The following is a 19,583-nucleotide window of genomic DNA, read 5'->3' as shown; positions in this document are numbered from 1 at the left end:
AAATTACAGCAAGAGCTCATGAACTTAGTAAATAAATCCCTGGACCTAAGTAGTCTCGGTGAATAGCTTTTTTTTTTTTTCCTCCCAGAAATATATAATTATATTTTATTAAACTAGAAATATTGGAGGAGCTCCTGCAACTCACGTCCTGCCGATCCAGAGGTTAGCTCCGCCCCCGATTTTTGTATGTTTTTAATACATTATTTGTTAATAAATTATATCTCAAATCTTGGGATATTTTAATTCAAGATTATTTGGTTTGTGAGCTTTTTTCTTTTGAGGGAATCTTTTCCTCTGGTGGATTGTGGATCCTGCTTACTGGAGAGAGTTAGCTGGTGAACTCTGATATACCAGCCTGCACAACTTGCACTGCATTATTGTGCGCTGCCTATGTGAGTATCCATTTATAGTGGGATTTTATCTTTGGATGCCAGAATACTTTAGCAGCCATCTGCACTATTCTACTCAAACATTTTTATTTCTGCCCCAAAAATGCTGACATGCTGCTTAATATGATGATAGAAATTGTTTGAGTTCAGTGTTGCTGCAGTGCACAATGTGTGTCTGCCCATAAAGTGGAGAATGTTTACTTAGAGACACAGATGGGGGTTAAATAAATCTGGAAAAAAAAACATTTTCTTTCTTGTCTAATTACTTGAAAAGAGGTTATCTTAAAATAAAGCTTCACAGATTTGTTGAAAAACTATTAATCACCTCAAAAATGTAGGAGCCAGAAATATTCAAACCCCTATATAACGTTTTGTGATGCTAAGCCTCTTTTTCAGGCAAAATAGAGTAAAATAGCAAGTAGGCAGAGTAAACAAATATAAAAAAAGCACCATGGAATTCCCAAAGAGATTGGAATCTATAAAACTTGTTGCTAGGTAACCATGTGACAATTCACTCACACAGGTGAAACTAAGTGTGCCATGCTCCCACACAATGAACAGACAGGTTAGATATGCTGACGCTTCAACCTCCACGAAATCCCTAATTTACACACATACTGTTATGCAGGTATTCGTACTGTCATATTTTGTCAGTAAAATAAATGAGCAGATGCAAAAGTTATGACGCAATTCAGGGAATGCAAACGATCTTCTAATTTGTTTTATTTATTTACTAGTCGATAAGCCTGCCCAGAGGGCAGTATAATTATTTTTTAAACCACAGATGTAGAAACAACCTATTTTGTAACTCTTCTTTTATATAAATATTTAAGCTACAGGTGTAGCAATACTATAATTTTAATGGACTACTATCTTAAATATATTATTAACCCCTAAACCGCATAACCCCACATCGCAGTAAATCTAATTACCCTATTAATCCCTAAACCGCAAAACCCCCACATCGCAATAAACCTTATTACCCTATTAACCCCTAAACTGCAGTACCCCCCACATTGCAATACACCTAATTACCCTATTAACCCCTAAACCGCAAAACCCCCACATCGCAATAAACAAATTACCCTATTAACCCCTAAACCCCCACATCGCAATACACCTAATTACCCTATTAACCCCTAAACCACAAACCTCTACATCACAATAAACCTATTTAACTTATTAACCCTTTAAACCGCCAAAACCCACAATGCAAATAACTATTTTTAAATAACTAAGTACACTAACCTAACACCCCATTAAATAAATCCAAATTACCTAAACTAATACATTCTAAAGTTACAAAAAATAAAAAAAGCTAACATTACAGAAATAAAAAATCAAATTGCCAAATTTAACAAAATTAAAAGTCTTACCTAACCTTAACCCCCCCACCCCACCCCCCAAAATAAAAGAACCTAACACTAAGAAACCTAAACTACCCATTGCCCTGAAAAGGCCATTTGTTTGGGCATTGCTCTTAAAAGGGCATTTATCTCTTTTACTGCCCATCCCTAATCTAAATAAAACAACCCCCCCCCCCCAAAAAAAAAACCCTTAACAAAATCCTAAGTCTAACCCCCAGGTTGATACTCACGGTTCCTGAAGTCCGGCGGAGAAGATCCTTTACCAGGCGGTGAAGTCTCCTTCCAAGCACAACCTCTTCTTCTTCCATCCTGCGCGGAGCTGAAGACCGACGACCCTGGAACTGCAGACCGTCGACCATGGAGCGTGGAGGATCCTCTTCGTATGATCTCCGCCGTACACTTAATAGTGAATTCAAGGTACGCGATTAAAGATTGCGTCCCTTGAATTCCTATTGGCTGATTTGATTCTTACAATTCAAATCATCCAATAGGATGAGAGCTACTCACATCCTATTGGCTGTTCAAATCAGCCAATAGGATGAGAACAAGTGAAATTCTATTGGCTATCCAAATCAGTAAGCTCCGCACAGGGTGTTCCTGGAAGAAGGTGAATTCTTTTGTCCTCACGCTGCCAACATTCCATTGAGGATGCGTGTGCGCAACTGCCGACGGCGACGGACATTACAAACGCAATTATAGTATAGATATTTTTTTAGTAAAATTAATGCTCCTGTGCTGAGTAAAACTTTTTTTTTTTCTTGCTAAGATTGTGGATTGTGTCCAGGGGCGTCTCTATGAACCAAATATAGGACGGTCACAAAAGTAGAGGGTCTAATAATAACTTCCACTGATAAAAACCTGCTATTCAAAAAATGAAGCATTCACCTATGTGTACATTCAAACAGTACATTTTGAGATTGTAATATAAAATGTTAGTTATTTTATATAGTAAAAAAAACTTATCTTTATTATTTTGCCCCCTTTTTTTTGCCTAGTTCCCATTGCTGTTGTAAACTGTGTTGTAACAACAGCAGTAGAAACTAGGCCTAAGAGTTTTCCAATTCTAAGAACTAAATGGGCACATACAGTTGTATGAAAACATCACAAGTGCCTTGTAGGTTGTGCATAATGTCAGAGAATGCATTTATGGCCAAGCATATCACCTCTCTGCATCTTGGAAGAGGTGATCAGCTTCTTTTGAAATCTAGGGGGAATAATATAATTCTAATTTTATTTCTCCTACATTGGTGTGTCCGGTCCCCGGCTTCATCCTTACTTGTGCGGATATTCTCTTCCCCTACAGGAAATGGCAAGAGAGGCACACAGCAAGAGCTGTCCATATAGTCCCCCCTCTGGCTCCGCCCCCCAGGTCATCTCTTTGCTGCTCTGAACAAGTAGCATCTCCACGGGGATGGTAAGAGTATGTGTGTTAGTTGTAGTTTTATTCTCTCATCTCAAGAGTTTATTTTAAAATAGTGCCGGTTTGTACTATTTACTCTACAACAGAAAGTGATGAAGAGTCTGTTCAAGAGTATGATTTAGCAACAGTACTAAAATACATTGCTGTTCCCACGCAGGATATGTTGGAACCAGAGAACTTCAGTTGGGGGGAACAGTTTTGCAGACTTTGCTGCTCCAGGTATGACCTAGTCTCTTTTCTAACAAGACATAGTAATGCTAGAAGACTGTCATTTTCCCTTATGGGATCGGTAAGCCATTTTCTTAGACTCATAACAGAATGAAGCTTATAAATGGGCTATATACTGGTTGACACTTTGTGGGCTAAATCGATTGATTTATATAATATTTATATGACTTTTGGAGTGTTTTGTGACTTTGAAACACCTTTGGGAACGTTTTTATTACGCCTGGCAGTTGTTTAGACACCTAATCTAGTCAGGAAGGCCCCTTCACTCTGGTATGCAGAGGGAGGAGGCCTCATTTTCGCGCCTCAGTTGCGCGCCTCAGTTGCGCAGTTACTTTTGGAAACAGTGCATGCAGCTTCATGTGAGAGGGTCCTGTGGCCATAAAAACTATTTCAAGAAGGCTTATTTCTGTGGTGAGTTAACGCCCAAGGAAGGTAAAAGCTGCAGCAAAGGCTGTGGCAGGGACTGTAGTGGGTTTAAACTGGTAAATTTAACAATTAGCTCCGGTTTGCTTCATTTAAGGGGTTAGAGACTTGAAATTTGGTGTGCAATACTTTCAAAGCATCAAGACACTAGGGTGCAATTTTGTAAAGATCGGATATTTCCTTCATAGTTTTTCAAACATTCAGAAATAAAGTGTGCTCTGTTTATTATTTAAAGAGACAGTAACGGTTTTGTTTCATAAACGTTTTTTTATTGCATTATAGCCTGCCAAAGTCTAACATGTCTATACCTTCAGATAGCATATGTTCTGTGGTGGTAGGGAGGCCAAGGTGGTTTCCCCCTTTAAATGTATGATCAAATTGTGCCATGGCGCCAAACAAAGTAAGGACAGTACTGTCACATTTAATAAGGTTGCCAGATGATTCTACAAAAATGAAGGTAGTGGGGATAGTTCTATCATCCTCTCCTTCTGTGTCAACACCAGTTTTGCCCGCACACAGGCGACACCTAGTACATCTAGCGCGGCCAAAGCTTGTTACTATGCAGCAATTAACTGCAGTATTGGATATTTCTATAGCAAATCTTCTTCTCTTGTTAAGTGTATCCAGTCCACGGATCATCCATTACTTATGGAATATATTCTCCTCCCAACAGGAAGCTGCAAGAGTCCACCCACAGCAAAGCTGCTATATAGCTCCTCCCCTAACTGCCATATTCAGTCATTCTCTTGCAAGCCTCAACATAGATAGGAGGTTGTGAGAGTCTGTGGTGCTTTCTACTTAGTTTATTCTTCAATCAAAAGTTTGTTATTTTTAAATGGCACCGGAGTGTGCTGTTTATCTCAGGCAGTATTTGGAAGAAGAATCTGCCTACGTTTTTCTATGATCTTAGCAGACGTAACTAAGATCCATTTGCTGTTCTCACACATTCTGAGGAGTGAGGTACTTCAGAGGGGGAATGGCGTGCAGGTTTTCCTGCAGATAAGGTATGTGCAGTAAAATATTTTTCTAGGAATGGAATTGACTAAGAAAATACTGCTGATACCGAAGTAATGTAAGTAAAGCCTTAAATGCAGCGATAGCGACTGGTATCAGGCTTATTAATAGAGATACATACTCTTGTAAAAATGTGTTTTAAAACGTTTGCTGGCATGTTTAATCGTTTTTTAACATATGTTTGGTGATAAAACTTATTGGGGCCTAAGTTTTTTCCACATGGCTGGCTTAAATTTTGCATAGAAACAGTTTCCTGAGGCTTTCCACTGTTATAGTATAAAAGTTACAGTTGGTGCAGTTAAAATTACAAACACTGACATTCAGCTTCCCTCAGCAGTCCCCTGCATGCTATAGGACATCTCTGAAGGGCTCAAAAGGGCTTCAAAAGTAGGAGCTGTTATGACTGTTTAAAACATATTTTTCGTTTTGTTAATCTGTTTTTTGTATTAAGGGGTTAATCATCCATTTGCAAGTGGGTGCAATGCTCTGCTAACTTGTTACATACACTGTAAAAATTTTGTTAGTTTAACTGCCTTTTTTCACTGTTATTTCAAATTTTGGCAAAATTTGTTTCTCTTAAAGGCACAGTAACGTTTTATATATTTGCTTGTTAACTTGATTTAAAGTGTTTTCCAAGCTTACTAGTCTCATTATTAGTCTGTTCTAACATGTCTGACATAGAGGAAGCTCTGTGTTCATTATGTTTTAAAGCCATGGTGGAACCCCATCTTAGAATGTGTACCAGATGTACTGATTTCATGTTAAACAATAAAGATCATTTTTTGTCTTTATAAACATTATCACCAGAGGATTCTGTCGTGGGGGTAGTTATGCCGACTAACTCTCCCCACGTGTCAGACCTTTTAACTCCCGCTTTAGGGACTCACGCTCAAATGGCGCCAAGTACATCAAGGGCACCCATAGCGTTTCTTTACCAGGGGATTCTGTCGAGGGGAAAGTTATGCCGACTAACTCTCCCCACGTGTCAGACCCTTCGACTCCCGCTTCAGGGACTCATGCTCAAATGGCGCCAAGTACATCAAGGGCGCCCATAGCGTTTATTTTACAAGACATGGCAAAGGTGGTGAATAATATTCTGGCAGCAGTATTAGTCAGACTACCTGAAATTAAAGGAAAGCAGTTAGCTCTGGGGGTAGATACAGAGCATACAGACGCTTTAAGAACCATGTATGATACTACCTCACAATATGCTTAGTCTGTGGGTGATTTTTTTTTTTGACTCAGGGAAGATGATTTAACCTGATTCTGATATTTCTACATTTAAAATTTATGCTTGAGAACCTCCGCTTGTTGCTCAGGGAGGCTTTGGCTGCTCTGAATGAATGTGTACAATCGCAGGGCCAGAGAAATTGTGTAGACTGGATAAATAATATGCAGTGCCGGTGTGTACTGATGTTTTTCCAATACCTAAAGAGGTTTACTAAAAAAAATTTTAATAAGGAATGGGATAGACCAGGTGTGCCATTCTCTTCCCCTCCTATTTTTTAGAAGAATGTTTTCTAATAGTTACCACCACACGGGACTTCTGGCAGACAGTTCCTAAGGTGGAGAGAAGAGTTTCTACTCTAGCTAAGCGTACCACTACCTCTGACGAGGACAGTTGTGCTTTTTAGATCCAATGGATAAAAAATGTTTATTCAACAGGGTTTTATCCTGCAGCCCCTTGCATACATTGCTTCTGTCACTGCTGCTGCGGCGTTCTGGGTTGAGTCTCTTGATGAGGCTTTACAGTTAAGCGACTCCATTGGATGAATACATTTGACAAGCTTATGCTAGCCAATTCCTTTGTTTTCTGATGCCTTGTTCATTTGACTAGACTAACGGCTAAGAATTCTGTTTTTTACTATACTGGCGCGCAGAGCGCTATGGCTTATATCATGGTCAGCTGTTGTGACTTTAATAAATAAGCTACTTAACTTCCCTTCAAGGGGCAGACCCTATTCGGGCCTGGTTTGAAGGAGATTATTGCTTATATCACTGGAGGAAAAGGTCATGCCCTTCCTCAGGATAGGTCTAAATCAAGGGCAAAAAAAAAAAAAAAGTCTAATTTTCGTACCTTTTAAAAACTTCAGGGCAGGTGTGGCATCCTCTTCCTCTAAGGCAAAACAAGAGGGAATTTTTGCTCAGTCCAAGGCGGTCTGGAGACAATCGGACCTGGAACAAAGATAAGCAGGCCAAGGAGCCTGCTGCTGCCTCTAAGGCAGCATGAAGGAACGGACCCCTATCCGGTAACGGATCCTATAGGGGGCAGACTTTCATTCTTTGCCCAGGCGTGGGCAAGAGATGCCCAGGATCCCTAGGCATTGGAATTTATATCCCAGAGATATCTTCTGGATTTCAAAGATTCCCCCCCAAAAAAAGGGGAGATTTCGCCTTTCACAATTATCTGCAAACCAGATAAAGAAGGAGGCATTCTTACATTGTGTACGAGATCCATCCAGTTCCAAGAGAGGAACAGGGACAGAGTTTTTACTCAAATCTGTTTGTGGTTCCCAAGGAGAGGGAACCTTCAGACCTATTTTGGATCTAAAGATCTTAAACAAATTCCTCAGAATTCCGTCATTTAAGATGGAAACTATTCGTACCATCTTAACTATGATCCAGGAGAGTCAATAGAGGACTACAATGGATTTGAAGGATGCTTATCCTCACATTGTGATGCATAAAGATCACCATCGTTTTTCAGGTTTGCCTTTCTAGACAGGCATTACCAGTTTGTAGCTCTTTCCTTTGGGATATCTACAGCCCCAAGAATCTTTATGGAGGTTCTGGGGTCGCTTTGGCGGTCCTTAGACCGCGGGGCATAGAAGTGGCCCCTTATTTAGACGACATCCTGATACAGGCGTCAAACATCCAAATTGCCCAGTCTCATACGGACGTAGTACTGGCATTTCTGAGATCACATGGGTGGAAAGTGAACAAGGAAAGAGTTCTCTATCCCCAATCTCAAGGGTTTCCCTCCTAGGGACTCTGATAGATTCTGTAGAAATGAAAATTTACCTGACGGAGTCCAGGTTGTCAAAGTTTCTAAATTTCTGCCGTGTTTTGTTTTTTTCATCCCATCCGTGCCCTTCGGTGGCTCAGTACATGAATGAAATCGGCTTAATGGTAGCGGCAAGGGACATAGTACCGTTTGCACGTCTACATTTCAGACCGCTGCAACTATGCATGCTCAGTCAGAGGAACGGGGATTACACAGATTTGTCCCCCTGTTAAACCTGGACCAAGAGACCAGAGATTCTCTTCTCTGGTGACTATGTCGGGTCCATCTGTCCAAGGGTATGACCTTCCGCAGGTCAGATGGGACAATTGTTACAATAGATGCCAGCCTTTTAGGTTGGGATGCAGTCTGGAACTCCCTGAAGGCTCAGGGATAGTGGACTTAGGAGGAGACCCTCCTTCTAATAAATATTCTGGAACTGGGAGTGATATTCCATGCTCTTCAGACTTGGCCTCAGTTAGCAACTCTGAGGTACATCATACTCAGTCGGACAATATACACGACTGTGGCTTACATCAGCCATCAAGGGGGAACAGAAGTTCCCTAGCGATGTTAGAAGTCTTACAATAATTCACTGGACAGAGACTCACTCTTGTCTATCAGCTATCCATATCCCAGGTGTTGAGAACTGGGAGGTGGATTTTCTAAGTCGTCAGACTTTTCTTCCGGGGGAGTGGGATTTCCTTCGGAGGTCAAGACCAAGCAGGAGAGGGCTTTGGTGTTTTTGACAGCACCTGCGTAGCCACGCAGGACCTGGTATGCAGATCTGGTGGACATGTCATCCTTTCCATCACGGTCTCTGCTTCAGAGACAGGTCCCTCTACCTCAGGGTCCTTTCAACCATCTAAATAGAATCAATCTGAGATGGACTGCCTGGAGACTGAACGCTTGATGTTATCAAAGCATGGCTTCTCCGAGTCAGTCATTGATACCTTAATACAGACATGAAAGCCTGTCTCTAGGAAAATTGAACATAGATATGGTGTAAATATCTGATTGTTATGAATCCAAGGGTTACTCATGGAGTAAAGTCTGGATTCCCAGGATATTATCTTTTCTCCAAGATGTTTTTGAGAAAAGGGTTGTCGGCTAATTCCTTAAAAGGGGACAGATTTTTACTCTGTCTTTTTTTTTTGCACAAGCGTCTGGCAGGTATTCTAGACGTTCAGGCTTTGGTTAGATCCAAGCCTGTGTTTAAAACTGTTGCTCCGCCATGGAGCTTAAACCTGATTCTTAAGGTTCTTCAAGAAGTTCCGTTTGAACCTTTTTTGTTCCATAGATATCAATCTTTATCTTGGAAAGTTCCTTTTGGGTAGCTAATTCCTCGACTCGTAGAGTCTCCAAGTTATCTGTGTTACAATGTGGTTCTCCTTATCTGGTCCTTCGTACGGATAAGGTAGTCCTGCGTACCAACCTGGGTTTTTTCCTAAGGTGGTATCTAACAAGTACATCACTCAAGAGATAGTTGTTCCATGCTTGTATCCTAATCCTTCCTCAAAGAAGGAACGTCTATTACACAATATTGGACGTGGTTTGTGCTTTAAAGTTTTACTTACAAGCTACTACAGTTTTCATCAAACGTTCACCTTTTTTGTTGTCTATTCTGGACAGAGGAGAGGTCAAAAGACTTCAGCAGCCTCTCTGTCTTTTTGGTTAAAAAGCATAATTCATTTAGCTTATGAGACTGCTGGACAGCAGCCTCCTGAAGGGATTACAGCTCATTCTACTAGAGCTGTGGTTTTCACTTGGGCCTTTTTTAAATGTGGCTTCTGTTGAACAGATTTACAAGACGGAGTCTTGGTCTGCGCTTCATACTTTTCAAATTTAACAAATTTGATACCTTGCTTCTTCGGAGGCTATTTTTGGGAGAAAGGGTTTTTTACAGGCAGTGGTAACTTCCGTTTAAGTACCTGCCTTGTCCCTCCCATCATCCGTGTACTTTAGCTTTGGTATTGGTATTCCATAAGTAATGGATGATCCGTGGACTGGATACACTTAACAAGAGAAAACATAATTTATGCTTACCTGATAAATTTATTTCTCTTGTAGTGTATCCAGTCCACGGCCCGCCCTGTCACTTTAAGGCAGGTAATTTTTTCATTTGAACTACAGTCACCACTGCACCACCCTATGGTTTTTCCTTTCTCTGCATGTTTTCGGTCGAATGACTGAATATGGCAGTTAGGGGAGGAGCTATATAGCAGCTTTGCTGTGGGTGGACTCTTGCAGCTTCCTGTTGGGAAGGAGAATATATTCCATAAGTAATGGATGATCCGTGGACTGGATACACTACAAGAGAAATAAATTTATCAGGTAAGCATAAATTATGTTTTTATCCAAACTGAGCAATCACGCTTTCTGGGAAATGCTGGCAGTTTTAAATACAGAGGATGAGCAAGTGGGCGCTGACGATAATTTATCTGTTATACCCTCACACCAGTCTGAATTGGCAGTGAGGGAGGGTCTGTCTGAGGGAGAAATTTCTGATTCAGGAAAAGTTTCTCAGCAGGCACAACCTGATATCGTGGCATTTAAATTTAAGTTACAACATCTCTGCGCCCTGCTTAAGGAGGTGCTAACTACTCTTGATTGTGACTCTTTGGTGATTCCAGAGAAATTGTGCAAAATGGACAAATTCCTAGAGGTCCCTGTGCATGCTGATGCCTTTCCGATACCCAAGAGGGTGGCGGACATAGTGACCAAGGAGTGGGAGAAGCCAGGTATACCTTTTGTCCCACCTCCTATATTTAAGAAAATGTTCCCCATTGTCGACCCCAGAAGGGACGCATGGCAAACAGTCCCTAAGGTTGAGGGGGCAGTTTCTACGTTGGCCAAGTGCACAACTATTCCCATTGAGGACAGTTGTGCTTTCAAAGATCCTATGGATAAAAAATTGGAAGGATTGCTTAAAAAGATATTTGTTCAGCAAGGTTTCCTTCTCCAACCAATTTCGTGCATTATTCCTGTCACCACGGCGGCGTCTTTTTGGTTCGAGGAACTAGAAAATTCGCTCCATAAGGAGACTCCATATGAGGAAGTCATGGACAGAATTCACGCACTAAAGTTGGCTAATTCCTTTATTTTAGATGCCGCTTTTCAATTGGCTAAATTAGCGGCGAAAAATTCAGGTTTTGCTATAGTGGCGCGCAGAGAGCTTTGGCTAAAATCTTGGTCGGCGGATGTGTCGTCCAAGACAAAACTGCTTAATATTCCTTTCAAGGGTAAGACCGTTTTTGGGCCAGAATTGAAGGAGATTATTTCAGACATCACTGGGGGAAAGGGCCATTCCCTCCCACAGGATAGGCCTTTTAAGGCTAAGAACAAATATAATTTTCGTTCATTTCGCAATTTCAGGAACGGACCGTCTCCTAACTCTGCAGCCTCTAGACAAGAGGGTAACGCTTCCCAGCCTAAACCAGCATGGAAACCAATGCAAGGCTGGAACAAGGGTAAACAGGCCAAGAAGCCTGCTGCTGCTACCAAGACAGCATGAAGGGGTAGCCCCCGATCCGGGACCGGATCTAGTAGGGGGCAGACTTTCTCTCTTTGCTCAGGCTTGGGCAAGAGATGTTCCGGATCCCTGGGCACTAGAAATAGTCTCTCAGGGGTATCTTCTAGAGTTCAAGGAACTTCCTCCAAGGGGAAGGTTCCACATGTCTCGCTTATCTTCAGACCAGATAGAGACAGGCATTCTTACATTGCGTAGGAGACCTATTAAAGATGGGAGTGATACACCCAGTTCCAACAGCGTAACAAGGTCTGGGGTTTTACTCAAACCTGTTCGTAGTTCCCAAAAAAGAGGGAACTTTCAGGCCAATTCTGGATTTAAAAATTCTAAACAAATTCCTCAGAGTTCCATCATTCAAAATGGAAACCATTCGAACGATTTTACCAACAATCCAGGAGGGTCAATACATGACTACCGTGGACTTAAAGGATGCGTACCTACATATTCCTATCCACAAAGATCATCATCAGTTCCTAAGGTTCGCCTTTCTGGACAAACATTACCAGTTTTTGGCTCTTCTGTTCGGTTTAGCCACTGCTCCTAGAATTTTCACAAAGGTGCTAGGGTCCCTACTAGCCGTTCTAAGACCGAGGGGCATTGCGGTGGCACCTTACTTAGACGACATCCTAATCCAAGCGTCGTCCCTTTCCAGATCAAGGGCTCATACAGACATTGTATTAGCTTTTCTCAGGTCCCACGGGTGGAAGGTGAACGTAGAAAAGAGTTACCTGTCCCCGTCTACAAGGGTTCCCTTTCTGGGAAAAATAATAGATTCTGTAGAAATGAAGATTTTTCTGACAGAGGTCAGAAAATTAAAACTTCTAAACGCTTGTCAAGTTCTTGAATCTATTCCTCAGCCTTCCATAGCTCAGTGCATGGAGGTAATAGGACTAATGGTTGCAGCAATGGACGTGGTTCCTTTTGCTCGGATTCATCTAAGACCATTGCAACTGTGCATGCTCAAACAGTGGAATGGGGATTAGGCAGACTTGTCTCCCCAGATTCAAGTAGACCAGGTAACCAGAGACTCACTCCGCTGGTGGTTGACTCAGGATCACCTGTCTCAGGGAATGAGTTTCCGCAGACCAGAGTAGGTCATCGTCACGACCGACGCCAGTCTCTTAGGCTGGGGCGCGGTCTGGGACTCCCTGAAAGCTCAGGGTCTATGGTCTCGGGAAGAGTCCCTTCTCCTGATAAACATTTTGGAACTGAGAGCGATATTCAATGCGCTCCTGGCCTGGCCTCACCTAGCGAAGGCCAGATTCATAAGATTTGAGTCGGACAACATGACGACTGTAGCGTACATCAATCATCAGGGGGGAACAAAGAGTTCCTTGGCGATGACAGAGGTATCCAAGATCATCAAATGGGCGGAGGATCACTCCTGCCACCTATCTGCAATCCACATCCCAGGGGTAGACAACTGGGAGGCAGATTATTTGAGTCGTCAGACTTTCCATCCGGGGGAGTGGGAACTCCACCCGGAGGTCTTTGCCCAGTTAACTCAACTATGGGGCACTCCAGATATGGATCTGATGACGTCTCGTCAGAACTTCAAAGTTCCTCGATACGGGTCCAGATCCAGGGATCCCAGGGCGACACTGGTGGATGCATTAGTGGCGCCTTGGTCGTTAAATCTAGCTTATGTGTTTCCACCGTTCCCTCTCCTTCCCAGGCTGGTAGCCAGGATCAAACAGGAGAAGGCCTCGTGATCCTAATAGCTCCTGCGTGGCCACGCAGGACTTGGTATGCAGACCTGGTGAATATGTCATCGGCTCCACCATGGAAGCTACCTTTGAGACAGGATCTTCTAGTACAAGGTCCATTCGAACATCCAAATCTAGTCTCTCTGCAACTGACTGCTTGGAAATTGAACGCTTGATTCTATCTAAGCGTGGGTTTTCAGATTCAGTTATAGATACTCTGGTTCAAGCCTAAAGCCTGTGACTAGGAAGATTTACCATAAGATATGGCACAAATATATCCGTTGGTGCGAATCCAAGGGTTTTTCTTGGAATAAAATCAAAATCCCTAGGATTCTTTCCTTTCTCCAAGAGGGTTTGGAGAAAGGTCTGTCAGCTAGTTCTCTAAAGGGACAGATATCTGCTCTGTCTGTCTTGTTGCACAAACGTCTGGCAGCCGTGCCAGATGTACAAGCGTTTGTACAGGCGTTAGTCAGAATCAAGCCTGTTTACAGACCTATGACTCCTCCATGGAGTCTAAACTTGGTTCTTTCAGTTCTTCAAGGGGTTCCGTTTGAACCTTTGCATTCCATAGATATTAAGTTACTATCTTGGAAAGTTCTGTTTTTGGTTGCTATTTCTTCTGCTAGAAGAGTTTCTGAATTATCTGCTTTGCAGTGTACTTCTCCCTATCTGGTATTTCATGCAGATAAGGTAGTTTTCCGTACCAAACCTGGTTTCTTCCAAAAGTAGTTTCCAACAGGAATATTAACCAGGAAATAGTTGTTCCTTCCCTATGTCCGAATCCAGTTTCAAAGAAGGAACGTTTGTTACACAACCTAGATGTGGTCCGTGCTTTAAAATTCTATTTAGAAGCAACAAAGGATTTCAGACAAACATCATTTTTGTTTGTCGTTTATTCTGGTAAGAGGAGAGGGCAGAAAGCTACTGCTACCTCTTTCTTTTTGGCTGAAAAGCATCATCCGATTGGCTTATGAGACTGCCGGACGGCAGCCTCCTGAACGAATTACAGCTCACTCTACTAGAGCTGTGGCTTCCACATGGGCCTTCAAGAACGAGGCTTCTGTTGATCAGATCTGTAAGGCAGCGACTTGGTCTTCTCTGCATACTTTTGCCAAATTTTACAAATTCGATACTTATGCTTCTTCGGAGGCTGTTTTTGGGAGAAAAGTTTTGCAAGCCGTGGTGCCTTCCGTTTAGGTAACCTGACTTGCTCCCTCCCTTCATCCGAGTCCTTAAGCTTTGGTATTGGTTCCCACAAGTAAGGATGAAGCCGTGGACCGGACACACCAATGTAGGAGAAAACAGAATTTATGCTTACCTGATAAATTTCTTTCTCCTACGGTGTGTCCGGTCCACGGCCCGCCCTGGCTTTTAGTCAGGTTTGAAAATTTTTTATTCCATACACTACAGTCACCACGGCACCCTATAGTTTCTCCTTTTTCTCCTAACCATCGGTCGAATGACTGGGGGGCGGAGCCAGAGGGGGGACTATATGGACAGCTCTTGCTGTGTGCTCTCTTTGCCATTTCCTGTAGGGGAAGAGAATATCCCACAAGTGAGGATGAAGCCGTGGACCGGACACACCGTAGGAGAAAGAAATTTATCAGGTAAACATAAATTCTGTTTTTTCTAATTAAAGAATGAATTAATCAAAATTAAATATAAACACCCTACTCTCCAAATTGAACAAACTAAGGTGTATGAGACTTGCCCCATCCCTCCACTAATCAACCAATGAAGCCTATGTAAATTCTACACCCCTTGCCTATTGAGTCTATGGATGAACTTCATATTTAATGTGACTAGTGAGAGAGATCATTTTTGCTTGAAATTTATGGATTTTATTTTTTTAAATAAGTAAAATTACTGATGTATCTTCCCACTCATTTGTGCTTTGCATAGCAGATGACATGGTTTGCAAATGTGAATAGGTGAATACTTTTTACCAAAACTTTGTCACAGCAAATTTTTCAAGGTGTATATTTTTGTTAAAAAAAAGAAAAATCTAAAATTACCAAACTTATGATTAGAAATAACTAATTTATTTTAAAAAATTATATTTTTGTGTGAAGAAATTCCTATTACAAAAACTAACCATTTATCCACCTGGAATAGAAATCCAGTAACAAATCTTAATAAATCAAATTTAATAGTGAATCAAGCTGCATGTACAGTATTTCTTTAAATATTGTAATTACACATACAGTAACAGGGATGTTACCACCAGTGAAGAGGGAGTTGCATTATTGCTTATTTGGAGAATGAGAATGGTTCCAGCGCTCTGTGCTGTCTCCTGATTTTGTCTTTTCATTTAGGCTATGTGTGAGCTTCAAGCACTGTATTGGTAGTCATTTGGTCTCCAGTAGTTTACAGTTTAAATTCATGTAATTTAATGGTGTAGCTACACACCATTCCTAAGGAATTTCCACAGCTGGAACACAACTTTAAAGGGACAGTATACACTCATTTTCATATAACTGTATGTAATAGACACTACTATAAAGAATAAGATGCACAGATACTGATATAAAAATTCAGTATAAAACTGTTTAAAAACTTACTTAGAACCTTTCAGTTTAGCTCTGTTGGAAAGCCCACTGCAAGTGGGAAATAAGACACTCCCCCCCTCCCCCTTCTTTTGCATATGAAAAGACCCTTTACACAAACAGGAGCAGGCTGGAGAAGGTAGCTGATGGTATTCAAATAAAACTTTGGGGCTTGGTTAGGAGCAATGTTCTTTAAAAATAAGCAAAATTATACATTTTTAAAAAATAAACTTTATGGGCTTTATAATTAGATCTACAAAACATTAATGCAAAGAAAAAATGAGTGTATAATGGCCCTTTTAAGTAGACCTTGACATTAGAACATTTCAGTCGACATTGACATTAGTGTGTTATAAACATAAGACATGGTTTAATTTCCTGCTCTCATTATAGTGTCATTTCTTTCTTTCTGATTTTTAGGCTTTTACTGTCCAAGCTAATAATGTGGCTTTAGCAATATTAGAATCTACTAATAAACTGGGCACTTTTGAAAAACCATCTCAGCTACATATTGGACCTGGAAAAGAACATAACCAAGTAGCTACAGGTAACATAAAAAAATATATACATTGCCATTTTATTATTTTTGACCAAACGTTCAATTAACATACGAAAACAAAAAAAGCTTAATCTTTCGTTTATACAAGTAAAAATTTAAAAAAGATTCTCTCGCATTTTTTATCATTAAACAATGTTCATATTGACCACCACCTCTGTTTTTTGAGGTTTCTGATCAGATAAGTCTTCTTCACAAATGCTGGAGCTTCTAAATACTCAACATACTGCACATTGCTCCAAAAATGTATTTATTTTACAAGATATGACAAGTCCACGGATTTCATCCTTATTATGGGATATCGCCTCCTGGTCAGCAGGAGGAGGCGGCAAAGAGCTCCACAGCAGAGCTGCATAAATAGCTCCTCCCTTCCCCTCCAACCCAGTCATTCTATTTGCCTGCGTTAGTGATAGGAAGAGGGAAAGTGAGGTGTTAGTTTAGATTCTCAGAATTAACTGTACCTGACCTGTTCTATTGGGGGCTACGGAAGGGCATCCCTTTAACATTCCAGACATTCTGGCATTTTGAGTAGCATAGAAGCGCTGGGATATGTGGAATGTACTGACATACTGTTTTATTTATCCAGACATTCTGGCATTGCTGTGTTAGCCTAGAAGCGCTGGGATTTACTGTGTTGGTGTGTACTATAACGGGCATTGCTCTATACATTTATTACATAGAGGTGGCTGACGCTGGGGATAGTTCCGGAGGGGTTGTGTTTTTACATAATAAGACTCCGGTACATGGCGGTATTTTTCTTGTTGATCGGGTGTTTCTGCCCACGAAGGGCGGGACTTAGTTTTTTGCACGCTTTGCAGCGCAGTTCCTATTCGACTGAGTTCCGGTAGAGGACATTAGAACTGCGTCTCCTCACGGCTCCTAAGTCCGCTTGTGGTAATATTTTACAAGAGATCTTAGGTGCGCCGTACTTGAGGAGTTGAGGCTGATCACGTGGAGGCAGGTAGGAGCCGCTACGGCGAGGTGACTGGGGGATTTTTTTAAGTATAGCACTTATTTTGCCAAGGCCCACGTGCAGGGGATGTGAAAAGGGATTTACAGTGTAAAGAGCAAATTTTCTTTAATAGAGATATATCTAATGAATGTCCTCAGACTGATGAAATTCAGGGTATGCCGCATCTTTCTCACCAAGCGTCACAGCCTTTTAACGCCCGCTCAGGTGACGCCATGTTCTTCAACGGCGTCTGCTTCATTTACTCTGCAGGATATGGCTGCAGTTATGTCATCCACTCTTACAGAAGTTTTATCTAAGTTGCCAGGAAGTGCATTACCCCAGACAGATTCGGACGTCATGTCATTTAGATTTAAACTTGAACACCTCTGCCTTTTGCTACGAGAGGTTTTGGTGACTCTGGACGACTGTGACTCTATTGTGGTTCCGCCAGAGAAATTGAGTAAGATGGACAAATACTTAGAGGTCCCCTCTTATTCCAGTTCCTAAGAGAATTTCGGAAATTATTACAAGGGAATGGGAGAGACCGTGTATCCCGTTCTCCCCTTCCCCTATTTCTTTCATGTAACTAGCAAGAGTCCATGAGCTAGTGACGTATGGGATATACGTCACTAGCTCATGGACTCTTGCTAATATGAAAGAAATTAATTTATCAGGTAAGTTCTTACATAAATTATGTTTTTTAGGAAAATGTACCCTATAGCTGACACCGTTCGGGACTCTTGGCAGACGGTCCCTAAGGTGGAGGGAGCTATCTCTACCCTGGCTAAGCATACGACTATCCCTATTGAGGACAGTTGTGCTTTCAAATACCCTATTACAACCGACGGCCTGGATAGAATTAAGGCCCTTAAACTGGCTAATTCTTTTATTACCGATGCCGCTTTTCAGATTGCCAAATAGGCGGCTAAGAATTGAGGATTTTCCATTTTAGCGCGAAGAGCCTTATGGTTAAAATCTTGGTCTGCGGATGTGTCCTCTAAATCAAAGCTATTGGCGATTCCTTTCAAGGGTAAGACTCTGTTCAGGCCTGACTTGAAGGAGATCATTTCTGACATTACGGGAGGTAAGGGTCACCTCCTCCCTCAGGACAAAACAGCTAAACAAAGGGGACGACAGAGTAATTTTCATTCCTTTCGAAACTTCAAGGAAATCCCCTCTTCCTCTTCTGTTAAACAGGAAGGGAATTATTCTCAAGCCAAACCCACCTGGAAACCTAACCAGGGTTGGAACAAGGGTAAACAACCCAAGAAACCTGCCGCTGCTACCAAGACAGCATGAAGGGGTGGCCCCCGATCCGGGACCGGATCTAGTAGGTGGCAGACTTTCTCTCTTTGGCCAAGCTTGGATAAGAAACGTTCAGGATCCCTGGACACTAGAAATTGTGTCTCAAGGGTATCAGTTGGAGTTCAAAAATTCCTTCCCAAGAAGGGACATATTTCCATATGTGGTGGCAATGTAATAAGGTTAAAAAGTTATGGGATCTAACCTCCACATTTTTAAGTACTATTTTCGAGACTGAATTTAACTTATCTCCAGAACAAGCTTTGCTGCACTTTCCTATAGGAGACAATGTTAAAAGACATCACAAACTAATAGCAATAATCTGTACCATAGTGCGAATCTCAATAGCGAGATTCTGGAGAGTAGACCCCCCCACATTCGACTATGTCAAAAAAAGAATTGACTATCATTATACTATGGCCAGTGCCTCAGCAGCTGTTCTGAACTCCAGAAACCAATTTACCCAACAATGGGAACCCTATATAATGTACACAGAAAAGTTAAAAAGAGCAAGATCCTCAACCACCTAGATAACACTTGAAACTAGGATATTTTAGAGATCATGTCCCTAGAAATCTTTTGAGAGTAAGAGACTAGAAGTGTATTTATTTGTATTGTAATAACTAAGCACAGGCAAAGAGTATTCGTTTGTAGACTGTATTGTTCATGTTTGTTTGTTTTATTGTCATTTTCGTTGACGAAACATGTCATTTTTTACAATTTGTGAAAATTCAATAAAAAGATTTAAACATAAAAAAATTCCTTCCCAAGGGGAAGGTTTCTTCTTTCACGATTGTCTGTAGACCAGATAAAAAGAGGCATTCTTACCTGTGTAAAAGACCTCTCTACTATGGGAGTAATTTGTCCCGTTCCAAAACAGGAACAAGGGCAGGGGTTTTACTCAAATCTTTTTGTGGTTCCCAAAAAAGAGGGAACGCTCCGACCCATTCTAGATCTCAAGAGTCTAAACAAGTTTCTCAGAGTCCCATCCTTCAAGATGGAGACTATTCGGACAATTCTTCCATTGATCTAGGAGGGTCAATATATGACTACCGTGGACTTAAAGGATGCTTATCTTCATATTCCTATCCACAGAGATCACCAGTTCCTGAGGTTTGCCTTTCTGGACAAACATTTTCAGTTTGTGGCC

The 19,583-nt window shown here is 41.5% G+C and overlaps 1 protein-coding gene across 1 annotated transcript in view; it reads left to right on the top strand.

The window, feature by feature from the left end:
* LOC128660492 (uncharacterized) overlaps positions 1-19,583 on the top strand; it is a 212,942-nt gene that overhangs the window by 154,086 nt on the left and 39,273 nt on the right. Inside the window, exon 16 of the mRNA XM_053714379.1 lies at positions 16,044-16,170. Coding sequence (XP_053570354.1) covers positions 16,044-16,170 — 127 coding nt within the window. The remainder of the gene's footprint in view (positions 1-16,043; positions 16,171-19,583) is intronic.

This window comes from Bombina bombina, chromosome 5, assembly GCF_027579735.1.
Source record: "Bombina bombina isolate aBomBom1 chromosome 5, aBomBom1.pri, whole genome shotgun sequence".
Taxonomy (NCBI): domain Eukaryota; kingdom Metazoa; phylum Chordata; class Amphibia; order Anura; family Bombinatoridae; genus Bombina; species Bombina bombina.
This window is presented reverse-complemented; position numbering and strand designations above follow the sequence as displayed.